We start from the raw sequence: 19,371 nt of genomic DNA, 5'->3' as shown, positions 1-19,371 counted from the left end.
AAGGTTTTTAAAACCTTTTTGTGTGACATAGACAAGATCAGTATTTGTGCCACCCCTGAGGAGGTGCCGCCTTGAACCACTGCAGTCCATCTAGTTTGTGTCTTGGAGTGGTTCTGTACAAGTAAGTGGCTCACTGAGCTGTTTCAGGGGCATATAGGGATCGACCGCATTACTGTGAGCAACCTTCAGAAACTACAGTCATCGTGTTTCTCTCCCTTTGTTTTTTCTTTCAGCAAAATCAGATGGGTTATGCCCAGCCTTGGAGCCAGTTTGGCCAGTGGTATGGGAATACTCAGCAGTTCGGCCAATATATGCCCAACGGCTGGCAGATGCCACCTTATGGAGTTTATGGGCAAGCCTGGAACCAACAAGGATTCAGAGTGGAGTAAGGCGATTCTTTTTCTTTCTTTGCTCAGTTTATTTACGTGGATTCTTGGATATTTACCAACCATCTGTTCAACTGGGTTGGGATGGCACGATGGCTCGGTGGTTAGCATTGCTGCTTCACAACACCAGGAACCTGGGTTCGATTGCAGCCTCAGGCGACTCTGTGTGTGTGGAGTTTGCGCATTCTCCCAGTGTCTGCGTGGGTTTCCTCCCACAATCCAAAGATGTGCACGTTAGGTGAATTGGCCATGCTAATTTGCCCATATTGTTAGGTGCATTAGTCAGGGGTACATAGGGGGAATGGGTCTGGGTGGGTTACTCTTGGGGGGGGGGGGTCAGTATGGACTTGTTGGGCTGAAGGGCCTGTTTCCATACCGAAGATAATCTAATCAAACTGGGTTAAAAGGGAGTAGTTTTCAGGAGATGTGTAGTTCTTCTTCAGTTTGAGAAAGAATTGCCTATGCACAAGAGTTCTTGGCTTCGGCTGTAATTGCCGTGATGTCTGCTGTGATGACTTTTCATGCACAGGCATCTGAGTCTTTGTATGGCTCCTGAAGACTACCTAAAGAATAAAAACAAAATCTGAGCCATGGCCAGAGTCAAGACGTGATGTTCTTGTAGGTAATTCCTCTGGAGAAAGTGCAGGGGAATGTTGCCAGGGCTTTAAAGTTGCAGCTGTGAGGAAAGGCTGAGGTTGTTTTCCTCAGGCTGAGGGGTGACTTGACTGAAGTGACCAAATTAATGAGGAGCTGGGGTAGAGCAGTCAGCGAGGTTGGTTTCTCTAAGCAAAGAGATCAGTTACCAAGAGGTACAGCTTGAAGGTGATAGATGGAAGAGTTGGAAGGGAAGTGAGGAGAGCCATATCCCGCGATGGCGGGTGTCTGGAATTTGCTGTCCAGTTTAGTGGCGGGTGCAGAAACCCCAGTATCTTTTGAAAAAGTGCTTGCATCTGTGCCTGGACAACGAATCTGGAAGGCTGGAACTGAACTAAAATGAGAGGCTGACCAACAGTGTGTCTATGGGCTGAACGGTGCCTTTTTATGCGATAACCTTTTATCCCATTACTCTGTAGTTCACATGCATGCCAAAACTGTGTCTCATTGATAGCAGCTGCAAAAACAAAAGGCACTCTACTGTAATCATTCTGAAGGAAGTGGTTCGCCCTTAGAGGTTTGTAAAATAATGAGTGGTATAGGTAGGGTTAATGGTAGGTGTCTTTTCCCAAGGATAAGGTGAGGGGAATAAAGATTTAAAAAGCCATCAGGGCAATTACTTTTAACACACTGGTTCACGTGTGGAATGAACTCCCAGAGGATGCGATGGTTGTGGGAACAATTGGAATGCTTAAAAGACAGTTGGCTAAGTCCATGAATCCAAAAGTTTGGAGGGATAGGAGTCATGAGGAGGCAGGGGATATTATGGTCGGCACAGGAACTAGGGGGAGTATTGTTTAGGTGAGAAGAGAGAAATTTGAGAGACGTGAGGGGCAACATTTTTACGCAGTGTGTGGTTCCCGTGCAGCATAAACTGCCAGAGGCAGTGGTTGATGCTGGTGCAGTTACAACATTTCAAAGACACGTGAGTAAGGTTCACGAACTGGAAAGGTTTTGAGGGATATGGACCAAATGCAGGTGGTTTAGTTTGTGAAACGTGATCAGCATGGACGAGTTGGACCTAAGGATGTATTTCCCTGCTGGATGACTGTTTAAACTATTCACACATGAAAGCATCATATTCAGTGCTGCAGCCTCTCTTACCATAAACTGATGATGTAGAGGTGCTGGTGTTGGACTGGGCTTTACAAAATTAAAAATCTCTCAGCACCGAGTTACAGTCCAACAGGTTTATTTGGAAGCACCGGCTTTCAGAGCGCTGCTCCTTCATCAGGGAGCTGTGGAGCAGGACCATCAGACACAGAATTTATAGCAATGTCATGCAACTGAAACTATACATTGAACAAACTTGGATTGCTGTTAAGGTTTGGTATTCTATCGGCTGCATACATGACACTGTGCTATAAATTTTGTGTCTTGTGATCCTGCGCTACAGCTACCTGACGAAGGAGCAGTGCTTCCAAATCAACCTGTTGGACTATAACCTGGTTATACTTGTTAAATTTTTACTTGTTAAAAGTCGAAGCATTTTGAAAACTGGAGTCTCTTAGTCTCTTCCTCAAAATCTGTCATCCACATGACAGCAGTGTCCTTTCCAGGCCCAGCACAGAGAAGGCTTGTGGGCCCCTTGTGTTCCCTATTATTTCTCACTGGCAAGATAATCCCAGTTATTTTGTGTTGCCTGCTCTCATCCTTGTTTTCTGTCTTCTCGCAGTCAGACACCGTCCACTGCCGCATGGATGGGTGCTAACTATGGAGTCCAGCCTGCACAAGGTCAAAGTCCCAGTGTGATAACCAACCAAGCAGGATTTGGCATGGCAGGCTACCAGACCCAGTGAGCAGAAAGGACTCTCTCTCTTCCTACCTATAGCCAGTGGTTTCCTGCTGCAGCGGACACGTCAAGCCTTTGTTTACTTAAAAGATTTTTTTTTCAAAAGCTAGATCAATGAAACATGTCAACTGCGTTGTATTTATTTTAAAAGGAAAACAATTCATTTTAGAAATCATGGAAATTTATCTCATCCAAGCTTCTGTCTCAAGATGCTGGATGTCTACCAATTTTGGTGTCCAGTTTTCTTCAAAACAAAAAAAAATTTCAAATCTGTTTCCTGTGTCCCTTGGAGAAAATAAACAAAAGCAGGGATTTCTAAGTAATGCTGCCACTGTTATAAAAAGAGGCGGGCAAATTGCACAATATTAGATGCCGTGTTTCTATTGCAGATGCTGGGCAGTTCAGTTTTGCATTCCACATATTTGATTTTGAAGTGTAAAATTTAATAATCCTATGTTTTCCACATTTTTATTGTACAAGGCCATACTTCGTAAATGTAGGAGGTTGTTCAAAACGAAAATCTCTTTGGAACATGGAAAAACAAACGTGGAGTCCCTGGAGCTTCTCAGCATGTACACAGCATAGTTTAAGGCAATGAAATACTATCGTAAAATGTTTATTTCTGTGTTTTATTTTGTTACTTTGAAATGGTATTTTAATCACTTCATTAAAGGAAACAGGTATAAAAACTTAGTGAAGTTGTAGAGAAAGCACTTCCGAGTGTTGACTTGGATTCTGGCTGCTCTCCCAGTGTTTCTCAGAAGGTTCCCTGGTCTGAGCAATGCAGATTCAAGTGGAGTTCTCCTTGACAATGCAGAGCGCTGGAGCATTCTCAGGAATTGGCTAAAATTGACATTTCCAGATCTGTAGGTGAAGCATTCCTAACGAGTTTAGGCTGCTTGCTTGCTCCCACAATCTGAATTTGGGTTTCCATTTTAAAATGAATGCACACAATCATTATTTAATAATGTCAGGTGTCAGTGTGGCTACTGTTAAAATAAAACTGGCAATAAAGGAGAGGGTGGGCAGGGAAGATCCTGAAGGACTCGGACTGAAGGGAACGTGATTTGTTTTGCAGGAATCTGCATGAAAAGATGACTACAAAATACACAACCTCCACTGTTTCCACAAGGCAACCCGTTTTGTTTCTTTTGGTGCCTACTTCTGGCTTTTTGTTTTCCTTGTTTTTTTTTTCTGATTTCAAGAGACTGATGGTAGGAATCAAGTTCACTGTCGTAGTTGACTACTGACTTGAGTGTCGGCTCAACGCTTTCAGGAAGTTAGCAGCAGCAGTGTCTTAAAGGCTGCAGTTTGTTTGGGATCATAGTGCATCTCAAACCAAGATATCAGCCTGCGTACATGAAAGGTGAATGGGGAGGGTGGGTGGGAAGGGAGGGGGTGGTGGGGGGTGGGGGGGTAGGGAAATTGCGCAAAATCTTTATTACTGTCAGTGATATGCCAGCATGGCAGTGGTGGCTTTGGCTGCTTCCACAGATGGCTGTGGGTTCTGCTCCATGGGCAGGGGTTGGGACTGTGTGTCCAAACCATTGCAGCCAGTCCATCTGCCACAGTTGATATGTTTTGTCTGTTATTGGCTGAGTCGCTATTTGGAGCACCTGGGGGCTGGGGGAAGAAAAGAATTTGAAAAGAAAATCTCTTGAGTGTCTCTTCAGAGGGTGTTCTGAATGATGTTCTCTAGTGTAAGTGATCAGCTATGCTCACGATATTGGCTGCATATGCATAAGGAGGTACTGTAATTGTATTTTACTGCATATCAGTTGTGTGTTGGTTTTAAAATGTTCCGTCCCAGGATTATTGGGGGAAAGTTGGCTTTTTTTATTTTCCCCTGCCGGTTGTCTCCTCAGCAACGTGAGGATTGTCTCGGAAGTCCTTCCAGCCGAGATTCTCTTCCGTAGTCAGGAAATTGGGAAGACAGCTCACCTCACCGCGATTTCTTCAGTATCGTCTCAATGTGATTGTCCATGTTTGCCTGGGCTTCTGATCAAAAGGGTCAAATGGGGCTCTGTGCCAATTCAAGTCATTTACAACGTGTTAATGGACAAAAGGTGAGACAGCTGACTTGCCGTTAAGTTCATTTGGTCCACACACAGATGTGTACTGCACACAAGGATCCGGCCATTCGAATCCTCTTCTGTAGAATACGTGTCGTTGCAACAGTGAGTCACATGTGAAAATGTTTCATTTTCTTTCTTCCAAGTCTGTTAGCTTGACAAACGTGCCTGTGCACTGGCCGCAAAAGCTATCTGGGCCATCTGTGACTTGCCCTAAGGTGACTATGTGCGCAGGTGCTTGCCAGATACACTATATGCACATTTAACCAATTTTAAAATGGGTTAATGTATTTTTTATTGGATTGTTTGGCAAGGTTTTTTCATAATAGATGCTACATTTAGTTACCAAAATGTGTAACTGGTTGGCCCGGCCCCAGGAGTTTTAAATAAATTGTCTTTTTGGAGTGGATTGATGCACTGCAGATTAATCTTTCAGAACATATGGATCATTTTGTTTTTAAGAAATTCTAAGCTAGAAAATGCTGCAGACTGTATCCCTTTTGTTAGTCTATAAGGGCTGGCACTTGGAAGCGACTGTTATTGCTTCCAGTTATCATGATTAACCGGTTCATGTGGGAATGTTACGTTTCTCTCCAAGTGACCCATTGGATGTTGTGGCAGATAATCACATGGAATAGAAGTAATGCCAAAGATGGTGTCCATGTTTTTGCTCCCGATTCTGTCCCACCCCTCCCATCGAAACCAAATCTCATGCTTGTACACATGCTCCATCAGTTAAGTGAGTAAAAGAAACAGCAAACTTTCAGAGCAACACTGCTCATGTGCGACATCCTTCCTATTTGGTGCTGTAGCCCAGGGGATTGAGGCAGAGCACTCGTACCCACTTAGTCTCCCCGAAGTTGTCAAGAGGGAACCTGTGGTTACAGGCTTCCAGGTCAGGTGGGAGTGGGTTTTCACACGGATGAGCTGGGGAAAATAAACGCAGCCTGAGCAGGCCACAAAGAAAAGGGATAAAGTCTCGATTTTCTGTTTAAACTGCGTCAGCGTTTTAAAGAAAACAATTCACCTCAGGGGAATTCTATTCCAGGCAAAAATCACACGAACTAGGTTTGTGAAGGACCAATTGACTTGCATTCGGGTTTGTTAACTGCACGGCCTTGTTGGTATTATAACTGTAGCAGTTATTAACAGTCAATAAATAAAACGGTCATTGGGCCATCATACTGAACTCCTCCACTCTGTTTAATCACAGCTTTTTACAAATTATCTTTTGCTGCTTAGTCTTGTCTTACAACTGATGAAATGTACTTCAGGATTGTACCAAAATTGATTGCTTGTTTTGATAATGAGATTGGTATGGATGCCTGTCTGTACATTGGTGCCAATTTGCACTTGTTAAGAAGTGGGAGACATTTGTTAGACACAATCAGTGGACAGTTCTATCATTGATGATGTTGTGCCATTTGACTTCGGATTCTTGGCCAGCAGCATTGATGATGTTGTGCCATTTGACTTCGGATTCTTGGCCAGCAGCATCTTTTGCTGGAGCACCCCCTGATGATATTAATGTCAGTTTGCATTTATATGCTGCCTTGAATTGAGAAAATCCTATCCAAGTAGTTCAGTGTTGCTACACCTCCCACTGTTACATCAATAAAGGGGAGTGGAAGGGATATTGTGGATTAACAAGGAAGGTTGACAATAATAGGAATGAATGGCAGGACAGACTCATGAGTGTGGACTCCTGCTTCTAATTTGTGCACTCATAAAATCAGGAGCAAAGAGTGAAAGAAGCAGCATCATAAAAAATGGTCTGCATTGAAATGTTCTGTCACAGTGACATCTTTCCTCAATTAATGGTTGCATGCTGTGTGGGCCTTCGTGCATCTGCTGATGTAAAGCAATTTTCATCTTGAAGGAGCTGCACAGAACACTCCCAGGTTAAACCCAAACCTTTTGGAATTACAATACATGCATCAAGATAATCTAGCAATGTTTCACCAAAGTATCAGTAATTAGTCCGAGAGTTAAATTTTAATTCTACCTGTCTTGCACTGACTCATGGGAAGCCTGAATCTCCAGATCTTGCCATTTTCGGACAGTTTTTATAAAACGTTTTGTGTGGGATGAAGGTGAATGCTTGCTGAAATGCAAAGCTCTGAAGCTATGGCTGTGCCTGCAGTGAAGGTGAAATATTGTAGACTGACATTATGAACTAAATTTGGGAAAATGACCAAAGTTGCAGTCTACATTGGGCGACTGGGAGCAAGGAACCTAATGCAGGTACATGGGTTTTAAATTTTACAAGGTAAACTTGAACTCAGTCCCAACACCGTTCCGTTTTTGATGCAAACTTTCACTTATAGCCTGTTAGTTGGTTTTACGTTGTCTACCTTTGCTGTAAACCTAATCTGTCCAAATTTTTGGAGATGCCAGTGTTGGACTGGGGTGTACAAAGTTAAAAATCACACAACACCAGGTTATAGTCCAACAGGTTTAATTGGCAGCACACTTGCTTTCGGAGCGACGCTCCTTCATCAGGTGATAGTGGAGGGCTCGATCGTAACTCAGAATTTATAGCAAAAATTCACAATGTGATGTAACTGATATTATGCTTTGAAAAATTGATTGTCTGTTAAGCCTGTCATCTGTTAGAATACAGTGATAGTTTCACTTCTTTCATGTGTAAATCACAAAACCCTTTTTTTTAAAGTTGCATTCTCGGGTTAGCTGTTAACAATGGTGATAGCTAGACAATATGTTGAAGGTGTTAGCCCCCTGTGTTCTCTGTCTATGACCTGATGTTTAGATTGATTCTAATCTAAAAAGTGAGATAACGGAGTTTTACATAAACTCATGCAGTTTTTGAGCAAAGTACAATGTAACTCTGCAAGTACAAATTCACCCCACAAAATATGTGTGCATGTGGGTCTTTGTGTGTGTGTGTCTGCCTGCCTGCCTGTCTGGGGTGGGGGTTGTGAGTGTGCGAAAGTGTGTGTGTGTGTGTGTGTGTGTGTGTGTGTAGTGAGTGCAGAGTGTCTTAAGTCTGTGAGGGGGTGGATGTGGGAATGTGTGTCTATCTATAAGGGTGTGTGTGGGTGTCTGTGTGTGCGTCTGTACCTGTGACCGTGTGTGTGTAGAGGAATATCTGTGTGTCTGTATAGTGCAATGGTGATCACCTGTAATGTGATATGAACCCAAGGTCAAGGTTGAGGCCCTCCCTATGGGGACCGAATTTAGCTATCAGCCTCTGCTCGGCCACTTTTCTCTGCTGCCTGTCCCGAAGTCCATGGTCACCTGAAGGTCCGAGGCTGAATGTCCTGGACCACTGAAGTGTTCCCCAACTGGGAGGGAACCCTCCTGTCTACGACAACGGATGAATGGGCACCACACAAAAATCAACAGACAGGAGGGTTCCCTCCCAGTTGGGGAACACTTCAGTGGTCCAGGACATTCAGCCTCGGACCTTTTGGGTGACCATCCTCTCAGGTGGACTTCGGGACAGGCAGCAGAGAAAAGTGGCCGAGCAGAGGCTGAAAGCTAAGTTTGGTACCCCCATAGGAAGGGCCTCAACCCGTCAGGGTTTATGTCACATTACAGGTGATCACCATTGCACTACACAGACACACAGATATTCCTACACACACACGCACGCTCTCAGATACACATGGACACAGGTACACACAGGCGCGCACACAGACACCGACACACACCCTTATAGATTCCCAAACACTCACATCCACCCCCTCACAGACTTAAGACACTCTGCGCACACACACACAGATACTTTCTCACACTCTCAACCCCCACCCCAGACAGACACACACAGACAGACAAAGGCCCACATGCAGGCATATATTTTGTGGGGTGAATTTGTACTTGCAGAGTTACATTGTACTTTGCTGAAAAACTGCATGCATTCATGTAGAATTCTGAGCTCAAAAACTGCATAAATTTATGTAAAACTCTGTTATCTCACTTTTTAGATTAGAATCAATCTAAACATCAGGTCATAGAGAACACAGGGGGCCAACACCTTCAACATATTGTCTAGCTATCACCATTGTTAACAGCTAACCCGAGAATGCAAATTTAAAAAAAAGGTTTTGTGATAAACACATGAAAGAAGTGAATTCTGTATTCTAACAGATGGAAGGCTGAACAGACAATTAATTTTTCAATGTATAATTTCAGTTCCATCACACTCTAAATTGTTGCTATAAATACTGTGTTATAATAGAGTCCTCCACTATCACCTGATGAAGGAGCGTCGCTCTGAAAGCAAGTGTGCTTCCAATTAAACCTGTTGGACTATAACCTGCTGTTGGACAGATTAAAAATCACAATGCTGCCTTATCGTACTGCCTTAGGAGTGATTTCAGAATCTTCCCCTGCACAATTTTGTCCACCTATTCATTCAAGTTTCCACTGATACGATTTTTTTTCTAAAAATCAACTTTCCAAGTGATAAGTTTGTTTTAAAGATTTGAAGTTTCTTCATTCTGCTGACATACATGGAATTGCCAAGGCCCTGATCTGTAATTTCTTGCCTAGATTTCTCTCCTCTCTACATTTCTATCTCTTTTGAGACATTCCCCAAAACATAGTTGCTTGGTCAAATTTTTAAGGACCTAAATTTTTACAAGGCTGTGTCAGTTTTTGATCTCATAACACTTGTGTGAAAAGTTCTTTCACGTTTTGGGTTATGTAAGTGCAAGTTGGAGTTCCTGAGAGTTGAGATGTAAATAGTAAAGGGGTTTTTCATTGCATCATTTCCTAAAAAGAAAAATCCAGCAGTTCGCATCTCTCCCTTTACGTCATGTTGGCTCCATTTTCCCACTCAAAGATGAGCTTCAAATTTTTTTCAAATTGCAAACAATTGACTTTTTTTATGTCTTGAGTTATCAATCCCTGGGGTTGCTATTTCCAGTCCATTGTAATCACTCTGTATCATCCTGCATTTTGTTCCTGCTGTCAATTGAAATCTTTAGTATTCTCTCCCTTTTTGATTTTAAACTGACGTGCTACCTCCTTTCCACTGAGGCCAGCTGTTAAAAGATAGAATCTTGCATTTTTATTTGTACGTTACTAGAAAATGCTGACTTCTGTCTCTTCCATTTTTATTTCCCTTCGCATCCTCACTCGCACTGTTCATTACTATTTGAGGGAAAATTTCAGCTTCCAACTTTCTTCAAACCAGCTATTGTTTTGTTAAGACAGCACACGATTAATTTGTCATGTTCCTGCTGAGCTGAAGTAGTCCCTGTTGAACATGGGGATAGTCAGTGAAGGTGAATATAAGCTACGGCCATCATTGGAAGCATGAACTGGGCATGAGTCTGAGAAAAGGGAAATCTGAGATTTTTTTATTAAAAGTGCATTTGAAGTTCGGTTGAACTTGAGGAAAAAGTATTTGCACCCAACAGATCCTAACATTTCTGATATGTGGGTGGGAATATGTAATGAAGCAAAGACCACTCCTGTGTACATTAAGAATGTGACAGTAGTTAGAATTGTTCATGCTCTTATCACTAACATTGAGAACTAATCAAGTCAATGGTCTTCAGTTTGTTCCAAGCAGATGCAACCACGAAGACAGAGAATTGTACTTGTTACCTTCAGGCACGAAAGATTCAAGAACAAGATACAGATGTAAAGGAATTGTCTCTGCTTCATTAATCAATGTGAGGGGAAAAAAAGTAGTTTAGGTTTGGAATGCATTGCTTGAGTATGTTCAGAAGGAAGAATGTGTAGGGTTACAATCACAATGCAGGGGAATGACATTTGGAAAGCTGATGGCTTTAGAAATGGTGCTCTCAGTATGCAATTTTGTATTGAGTGTTTGAATACCTTACAGAAAAAGGATCAGAGTGCTGAGATAAACTGATGTGACTGTGGTGTCACCTTGGTTTAATGGATCACAGAATTGAAACAGCAAGAGGCAAAAAAAAGAGTGGGGGTTGTATATAGAACCCCAAACTGGAAGAGTGATGTTGAGAATAGCATTAAGCAGGAAATGAGAGTAGAGGAATGTGGTTTTGGGTGACGGAAGTCTACGTACACATTAGGCATGTTAGTAACAATACTGTAGAGGAAGAATTCCTGAAGGGCTGATAGGATGGTTTCTGGACCAATGCATAGAGAACAGGCCATCCAAGACTGGATATCGTATAATTAGAAAGGAATAACTGGCAGTCTAGTTGTACGGTGCTCCTTAGGGGTGATCAACCATATGATGATTAACTTCATCAAGCTGTAGTTGATTTGAGACTAGGGTCCTGAATCCCCAAACAGAGGAAATTATGATGGTAATAGTAGTTAGCTCTGGTAGAGTTGGGTGGGGGGTGGGTGTTACTGGAAAAGCTTCGGCAGAAAGTGAAAGAGAAGGCCTGGCACAAACAGGAAAGGTGGCTGGCTAAAGGTTTATAATGGAAGTTATAATTGGTCTTAGATTTAAAGAAGTCGTAGACAAAGTTTAATCTAGATAAATGTGAGCTGCTGCATTTTGGGAAAGCAAATAGTAGCAAGACTTATACACTTAATGGTAAGGTCCTAGGGAGTGTTGCTGAACAAAGAGACCTTGGAGTGCAGGTTCATAGCTCCTTGAAAGTGGAGTCGCAGGTAGATAGGAGAGTGAAGAAGGCGTTTGGTATGCTTTCCTTTATTGGTCAGAGTATTGAGTACAGGAGTTGGGAGGTCATGTCGCGGCTGTACAGGCCATTGGTTAGGAATATTGCGTGCAATTCTGGTCTCCTTCCTATTGGAAAGATGTTGTGAAACTTGAAAGGGTTCAGAAAAGATTTACAAGGATATTGCCGCGGTTGGAGGATTTGAGCTGTAGGGAGAGGCTGAACAGGCTGGGGCTGTTTTCTGTGGAGCATCAGAGGTTTCTAAAATCATGAGGGCAATGGTCATGTCTGTGGGGTGGGGGAGTCCAGAACAAAAGGGCAAAGGTTGAGGGTGAGAGGGGAAAGATGTAAAAGAGCTGAGGGGCAACCTTTTCACACACAGCGTGGCACATGTATGGAATGAGCAGGCAGAGGAAGTGGTGGAGGCTCATACACTCTAACATTTAAAAGGCATCTGGATGGGTATATGAATGGGAAGGGTTTGGAGGGATATGGGCTGGGTGCTAACAGGTGCAACTAGATTGGGTTGGGATATCTGGTCGGCATGAACTAGTGGGACCGAAGGGTCTGTTTCTATGTGCTACATCTCTATGACACTAGTGGCCACTTAAAAAAAAAAGGCCTGAGTCCTGAAAGCAGTTTGGAAACCAGCAAAGGAGGACAATGGGACTGATTAAGGGAAATTAGAATAAGATAGTTGGCTTCTGGGGAGCACAGCTATTTCGAGTTGCTGAAGCTATGTGAAGGGAAAGAGATTGTTGAAGCCAAGGTTGATCCCTCACATGTAGAAGCAGGGGATTGATGCTGGGGTGCAAAGAAGGGTCTGATGAACTAACAACATCCTTTCGGTAGATGTTCATAGAGGGGGACGCAAACAGCATCAAAACTGATTACAGGTCTAAGCCTTGAAGACCAAGCCTCTGCAGTGAAGAATGTATTGATTCATGATCAGCTGACAGAAGAAATTTATTCCTTCAGCATTTATGCATTGTGTGTGGCAGTGGCTGGGTCAGCATTTATTACCTGTTCCAGGTTCCCCAGGAAAAGGTGGTGATGAGCAGCTGCCTTGAAGTGCTGAAGTCCACTGTCTGTGGGTTGACCCACAAGAACATTAGGGAGGGAATTCCAGGAACACCTGATATATTTCCAGATTAGATTGGTGAGGGCCTTAGTGGTGGTGGTGGTGTTCCCCTCTCTATGCTGGTTTTCTCTGCTCAGATGGCCGGAGTTGTGGGTTTGACAAATGCTGTTATGAAATTATGCCCTTTGGTCAAACAGCAACAGAGGCCTTTGCCCATCGAGTCAGTGGTGGTCAAAAACAAGCAGCCAACTTACCCAATCCCAAACACTCATCTAAATACGACGTAAACTGTGTGAAGGTTTCCCACTAGACTCTCCCATAAGGAGAAACAAATCTGTCAAGAACCTTACTTTACTGTTAGATTGTATTCTGTTTCAAAAACAAAATGTTTTGCTGGATATAGGTTTGCTCATTGAGCTGGAAGGTTTGTTTTCAGACATTTTGTCACCATAGTAGGTGACGTAATTAGGGATATGAGAGTGTTGCTGGCAAAGCGTAGCAGGTCAGGCAGCATCGGACGAGCAGCAAAATCGACATTTTGGGCCTGAGCCTTCAGGACTGAGACTTGCTGGTGGAGAGATATCTCCAACTCTGATCTCCAGCAGCTGTAGACTTCACTATCTCCTCATCTAAGCAGAGAGGCTCTGGCTGGAGCTGATAATGTTTTGCTGTTAGAGAATTTATGAATAAATAAAAATACGAATTTTCCAGAACAAGCAGCAGAATTTTTATGTTAGTCATGACAACTTTAAGCCTGGGTCAAGAACAAATATTAGACATTGTCTGGTGAGCCATTAACTCATAATCAATGAGATCAATGAGGCCAATTGGCTTTGGTGGAGTGACAGAGTGGGGGGGAAGAGGGAAGGCGTGAATGCAGCATTCTGGGAAATGTAGTCCCATGTGTCTGATGCGAAGCAGAATTGAATGGGGGATGGTATGGAAGAACTATAACTTCCGGCATGCCCCGCGAACACTGGTGACCGCACAACACGCGACCAATCGGAGCCGGCGTTACAGCGCAGCGCCGAGCGCTATTTGTAAGGAGGAGAAATGGCGACGCGTGTGAGGAGAGGCCGTCCTCCCGATTCAGTGAGGAGGAGGAGGAGGAGGAGGGGGGGAAATCTACTGGGCCCCTCCCACCTCAGAGTAGTGTTGGGTGAGGGGGAGGTGAGTTCAATTCGTTTCTAATTTTACAAAGATTTTTCAAGAAAATAAAATGTATTTTTTTCCCCCAAATGAGGCGACGCTCCTCCGAAGGCGGGCGGGGCCTGAGCGCCCTGAGTGACACCCTCCCCCTCCCCCTCCCCCCACACCCCCACCCCCCAGACACCCTCCCCCTCCCCCACACCCCCACCCCCACACCCACCCCCACCCCCACTACCCTCCCCCACACCCCCTCACCCCACACCCACCCCCACCCCCACACCCTCCCCCTCCCCCACCCAGCCCACACCCCACACCCCCCACCCCACACCCTCCCCCTCCCCCACACCCCCACCCCCACACCCTCCCCCTCCCCCACCCCCACACCCTCCCCCTCCCCCACCCCCCACACCCCCACCCCCACCCCCACACCCTCCCCCTCCCCCACACCCCCACCCCCACCACCCCACCCCCCACCACCCCACACCCCCACCCCCACACCCTCCCCCTCCCCCACACCCCCACCACCCCCACCCCCACCCCCACACCCTCCCCCTCCCCCACACCCCCACCCCCACACCCACCCCCACCCCCACACCCTCCCCCACACCCCCCACACCCCCACACCCACCCCCACCCCCACACCCTCCCCCTCCCCCACCCCCACACCCTCCCCCTCCCCCACCCCCACACCCCCACCCCCCCACCCCACCCCCACACCCTCCCCCTCCCCCACACCCCCACCCCCACACCCACCCCCCACCCCCACACCCCCCACCCCCACACCCCCACCCCCACCCCCACACCCTCCCCCTCCCCCACACCCCCCACCCCCCACATCCCACCCCCCACCCCCACACCCCCCACCCCCACACCCTCCCCCTCCCCCTCCCCCACACCCCCACCCCCCACACCCTCCCCCTCCCCCACACCCCCACCCCCACACCCACCCCCACCCCCACACCCTCCCCCACACCCCCACCCCCACACCCACCCCCACCCCCACACCCTCCCCCTCCCCCCACCCCCACACCCCCCACCCCACACCCTCCCCCTCCCCCACACCCCCACCCCACACCCTCCCCCTCCCCCACCCCCCACACCCTCCCCCTCCCCCACCCCCCACACCCCCACCCCCACCCCCACCCCCACACCCTCCCCCTCCCCCACACCCCCACCCCCACACCCCCACCCCCCACCCCCCCACACCCCCACCCCCACCACCCTCCCCCTCCCCCACACCCCCCACCCCCCCACCCCCACACACCCCTCCCCCTCCCCCACCCCCACACCCTCCCCCTCCCCCACCCCCACCCCCTCCCCCACACCCTCCCCCTCCCCCACACCATCCCCATCCCCCACCCCCACACCTCACCCTCCCCCTCCCCCACCCCCACACCCCTCCCCCACACCCTCCCCCTCCCCCACACCATCCCCACCCCCCACCCCCACACCCTCCCCCTCCCCCCACCCCCACACCCTCCCCCACCCCCACACCATCCCCCTCCCCCACACCCTCCCCCTCCCCCACACCATCCCCATCCCCCACCCCCACACCCCTCACCCCTCCCCCACCCCCACACCCCCCCTCCCCCTCCCCCCTCCCCCACACCATCCCCATCCCCCACACCCTCCCCCACCCCCACACCCTCCCCCCTCCCCCACACCATCCCCCTCCCCCACCTCCCCCTCCCCCACACCCTCCCCCTCCCCCACAACCTCCCCCTCCCCACACCCCACACCCCCACACCATCCCCCTCCCCCACACCCTCCCCCTCCCCCACCCCCACACCCTCCCCCACCCCCACACCCTCCCCCACCCCCACCCCCACACCATCCCCCTCCCCCTCCCCCACACCCTCCCCCACCCCCACCCCCACCCCCACACCATCCCCATCCCCATCCCCCACACCATCCCCCTCCCCCACACCATCCCCATCCCCCACACCCTCCCCCTCCCCCACCCCCACACCCTCCCCCTCCCCCTCCCCCACCCCCACACCCTCCCCCTCCCCCACACCATCCCCCTCCCCCACCTCCCCCTCCCCCACACCCTCCCCCTCCCCCACAACCTCCCCCTCCCCACACCCACACCCCACCCCACACATCCCCCTCCCCCACACCCTCCCCCTCCCCCCACCCCCACACCACCTCCCCCTCCCCCACACACCCTCCCCCTCCCCCACAACCTCCCCCTCCCCACACCCACACCCCCCACACCATCCCCCTCCCCCCACACCCTCCCCCCCCCTCCCCCACCCCCACACCCTCCCCCTCCCCCACACCCCTCCCCCACCCCCACACCCTCCCCCTCCCCCACCCCCACACCCTCCCCCACCCCCACACCCTCCCCCTCCCCCACCCCCCCCTCCCCCCACCCCCCACACCCTCCCCCACCCCCACACCCTCCCCCTCCCACACCCTCCCCCTCCCCCACACCCACACCCCCACACCCTCCCCCTCCCCCACCCCCACACCATCCCCCTCCCCCACCTCCCCCCTCCCCACACCCACACCCTCCCCCTCTCCCACCCCCACACCCTCCCCCTCCCCCACCACCACACCCTCCCCCTCCCCCACCTCCCCCTCCCCCACACCCACACCCCACACCATCCCCCTCCCCCACACCCCCACACCCTCCCCCTCCCCCACCTCCCCCACACCCTCCCCCTCCCCCACCCCCACGCCATCCCCCAACCCACCTCCCCCTCCCCCACACCCTCCCCCTCCCCCACCTCCCCCTCCCCCACACCATCCCCCTCCCCCACCCCCACACCATCCCCCAACCCACCTCCCCCTCCCCCACACACTCCCCCTCCCCACACCCTCCCCCTCCCCCACACCCTCCCCCTCCCCCACACCCCCACACCATCCCCCACACCCACACCCCCACACCCACACCCCCACACCCTCCCCCTCTCCCACACCCACACCCCCACACCACCCCCCCTCCCCCACACCCACACCCCCACACCCTCCCACCTCCCCCTCCCCCACACCCTCCCCCTCCCCCACCTCCCCCACCCCCACCCCCACACCCTCCCCCTCCCCCACCTCCCCCTCCCCCGCACCCCCACACCATCCCCCTCCCCCGCACCCCCACACCATCCCCCACCCCCACACCATCCCCCTCCCCCACACCCCCACACCCTCCCCCACCCCCCACACCCTCCCCCACCCCCACACCCTCCCCCTCCCCCACCTCCCCCCTCCCCCACACCCCCACACCATCCCCCTCCCCCTCCCCCACCCCCACACCCTCCCCCTCCCCCCTCCCCCACTCCCCTCCCCCACACCCACACCCCCACACCATCCCCCTCCCCCACACCCACACCCACACCCCCACACCATCCCCCTCCCCCACACCCACACCCCCACACCATCCACCTCCCCCTCCCCCACACCCCCACACCATCCCCCTCCCCCACACCCCCACACCATCCCCCTCCCCCACACCCCCACACCCTCCCCCACCCCCACACCCTCCCCTCCCCCACCTCCCCCTCCCCCACACCCACACCCTCACACCATCCCCCTCCCCCACACCCCCACACCATCCCCCTCCCCCTCCCCCACACCCACACCCCCCACACCATCCCCCTCCCCCACACCCACACCCCCACACCATCACCCTCCCCCACACCCACACCCCCACACCATCCCCCTCCCCCACACCCACACCCCCACACCATCCCCCTCCCCCACACCCCCACACCATCCCCCTCCCCCACCCCCACCCCCACCCCCTCCCCCTCCTCCTCCCTCACCCTCCCCCACACCCTCCCCCCTCCCCCACCCCCCACCTCCACACCCTCCCCCCTCCTCCTCCCTCACCCTCCCCCACCCCCACACCCTCCCCCTCCCCCACACCCTCCCCCCTCCCCCACCCCCACACCCTCACCCTCCCCCACCTCCCCCTCCCCCACCCCCTCCCCCACCCCCACCCCCTCCCCCACCCCCACACCCTCCCCCTCCCCCCACCCCCACACCCTCCTCCCCACCCCCCACCCCCACCCCCACCCCCACACCCTCCTCCCCACCCCCTCCCCCACCCACCCCCACACCCTCCCCCACCCCCTCCCCCACCCCACACCCTCCCCCTCCCCCACCCCCACACCCTCCTCCCCCACACCCTCCCCACCCCCTCCCCCACCCCCACACCCTCCCCCTCCCCCACCCCCACACCCTCCCCTCCCTCACCCCCACACCCTCCTCCCCACCCCCCCCCACCCCCACACCCCTCCCCCCCCTCCCCCACCCCCCACACCCTCCCCCTCCCCCACCCCCACACCCTCCCCTCCCCCACCTCACCCTCCCCCCACACCCTCCCCCTCCCCCACCCCCACACCCTCCCCCTCCCCCACCCCCACACCCTCCCCCTCCCCCACCCCCACACCCTCCCCCTCCCCCACCCCCACACCCACCCCCACACCCTCCCCCTCCCCCACCCCCACACCCTCCCCCACCCCCACCCCCACACCCTCCCCCTCCCCCACCACCCCCACCCCCACACCCTCCCCCACCCCCACACCCTCCCCCTCCCCCACCCCCACCCCCCACACCCTCCCCCACCCCCACCCCCCACACCCTCCCCCACCCCCCACACCCTCCTCCCCACCCCCACACCCTTCTCCACCCCCACACCCTTCCCCTCCCCCACCCCCACCCCCTCCTCCCCACCCCCTCCCCCACCCCCACACCCTCCCCCACCCCCACACCCTCCCCCACCCCCACACCCTCCCCCTCCCCCACACCCTCCCCCTCCCCCACACCCTCACCCTCCCCCACACCCTCCCCCTCCCCCACCCCCACACCCTCCCCCACCCCCACACCCTCCTCCCCACCCCCACCCCCCACACCCTTCCCCACCCCCACACCCTTCCCCTCCCCCACCCTCACCCTCCCCCACCCCCACACCCTCCCACACCCTCCCCCTCCCCCACCCCCACACCCTCCCCCACCCTCACCCTCCCCCACACCCTCCCCCACCCCCACACCCTCCCCCCTCCCCCTACCCCCTCCCCCTCCCCCACCCCCTCCCCCACCCCCACACCCTCCCCCACCCTCACCCTCCCCCACACCCCTCCCCCACCCCCACCCCCTCCCCCTCCCCCACCCCCTCCCCCTCCCCCACCACCTCCCCCACCCCCACACCCTCCCCCTCCCCCACCCCCACACCCTCCCCCACCCCCACACCCTCCCCCTCCCCCACCCCCTCCCCCAAACCCCCCCCACCCCCTCCCCCACCCCCACACCCTCCCCCCACCCCCACACCCTCCCCACCCCCACACCCTCCCCCTCCCCCTCACCCACCCCCACACCCTCCCCCTCCCCCACCCTCACCCTCCCCCACCCCCACACCCTCCCCCTCCCCGACCCCCTCCCCCACCCCCACACCCTCCCCCTCCCCCACCCCCACACCCTCCTCCCCACCCCCACCCCCACACCCTCCCCCACCCCCACCCCCTCCCCCACCCTCACCCTCCCCCACCCCCACCCCCACACCCTCCCCCACCCCCACACCCTCCCCCTCCCCCACCCCCACACCCTCCCCACCCCCACACCCTCCCCCACCCCCTCCCCCTCCCCCACCCCCACACCCCTCCCCCTCCCCCACCCCCACACCCTACCCCTCCCCCACCTCCCCCAC

At 53.0% G+C, this 19,371-nt stretch overlaps 2 protein-coding genes across 9 annotated transcripts in view; both read left to right on the top strand.

Moving 5' to 3' along the window:
• tia1 (TIA1 cytotoxic granule-associated RNA binding protein) overlaps window positions 1-3,525 on the top strand; it is a 41,025-nt gene extending 37,500 nt beyond the window's left edge. For all 4 annotated transcript variants that reach the window (XM_072554284.1, XM_072554281.1, XM_072554283.1 and 1 more), the window contains 2 exons: window positions 234-385; window positions 2,716-3,525. In XM_072554284.1, coding sequence (XP_072410385.1) covers window positions 234-385; window positions 2,716-2,839 — 276 coding nt within the window. In that variant the 3' untranslated portion in view covers window positions 2,840-3,525. The remainder of the gene's footprint in view (window positions 1-233; window positions 386-2,715) is intronic.
• Window positions 3,526-13,678: 10,153 nt separating this feature from the next.
• Window positions 13,679-19,371, top strand: part of c35h2orf42 (chromosome 35 C2orf42 homolog) — a 31,885-nt gene continuing 26,192 nt past the window's right edge. For 2 of the 5 annotated variants that reach the window (XM_072554275.1, XM_072554272.1), the window contains exon 1: window positions 13,679-13,745. The gene's annotated coding sequence lies outside the window, so the exon portion shown is untranslated. The remainder of the gene's footprint in view (window positions 13,746-19,371) is intronic. The other 3 variants (XM_072554277.1, XM_072554274.1, XM_072554273.1) reach the window with 2 other exon arrangements.

The sequence above is a fragment of the Chiloscyllium punctatum genome, chromosome 35 (assembly GCF_047496795.1).
Source record: "Chiloscyllium punctatum isolate Juve2018m chromosome 35, sChiPun1.3, whole genome shotgun sequence".
NCBI classification, from domain to species: Eukaryota; Metazoa; Chordata; class Chondrichthyes; order Orectolobiformes; family Hemiscylliidae; genus Chiloscyllium; species Chiloscyllium punctatum.
Note: the sequence above shows the minus strand (reverse complement) of the source record. Positions and strands in the feature narration are given on the sequence as shown.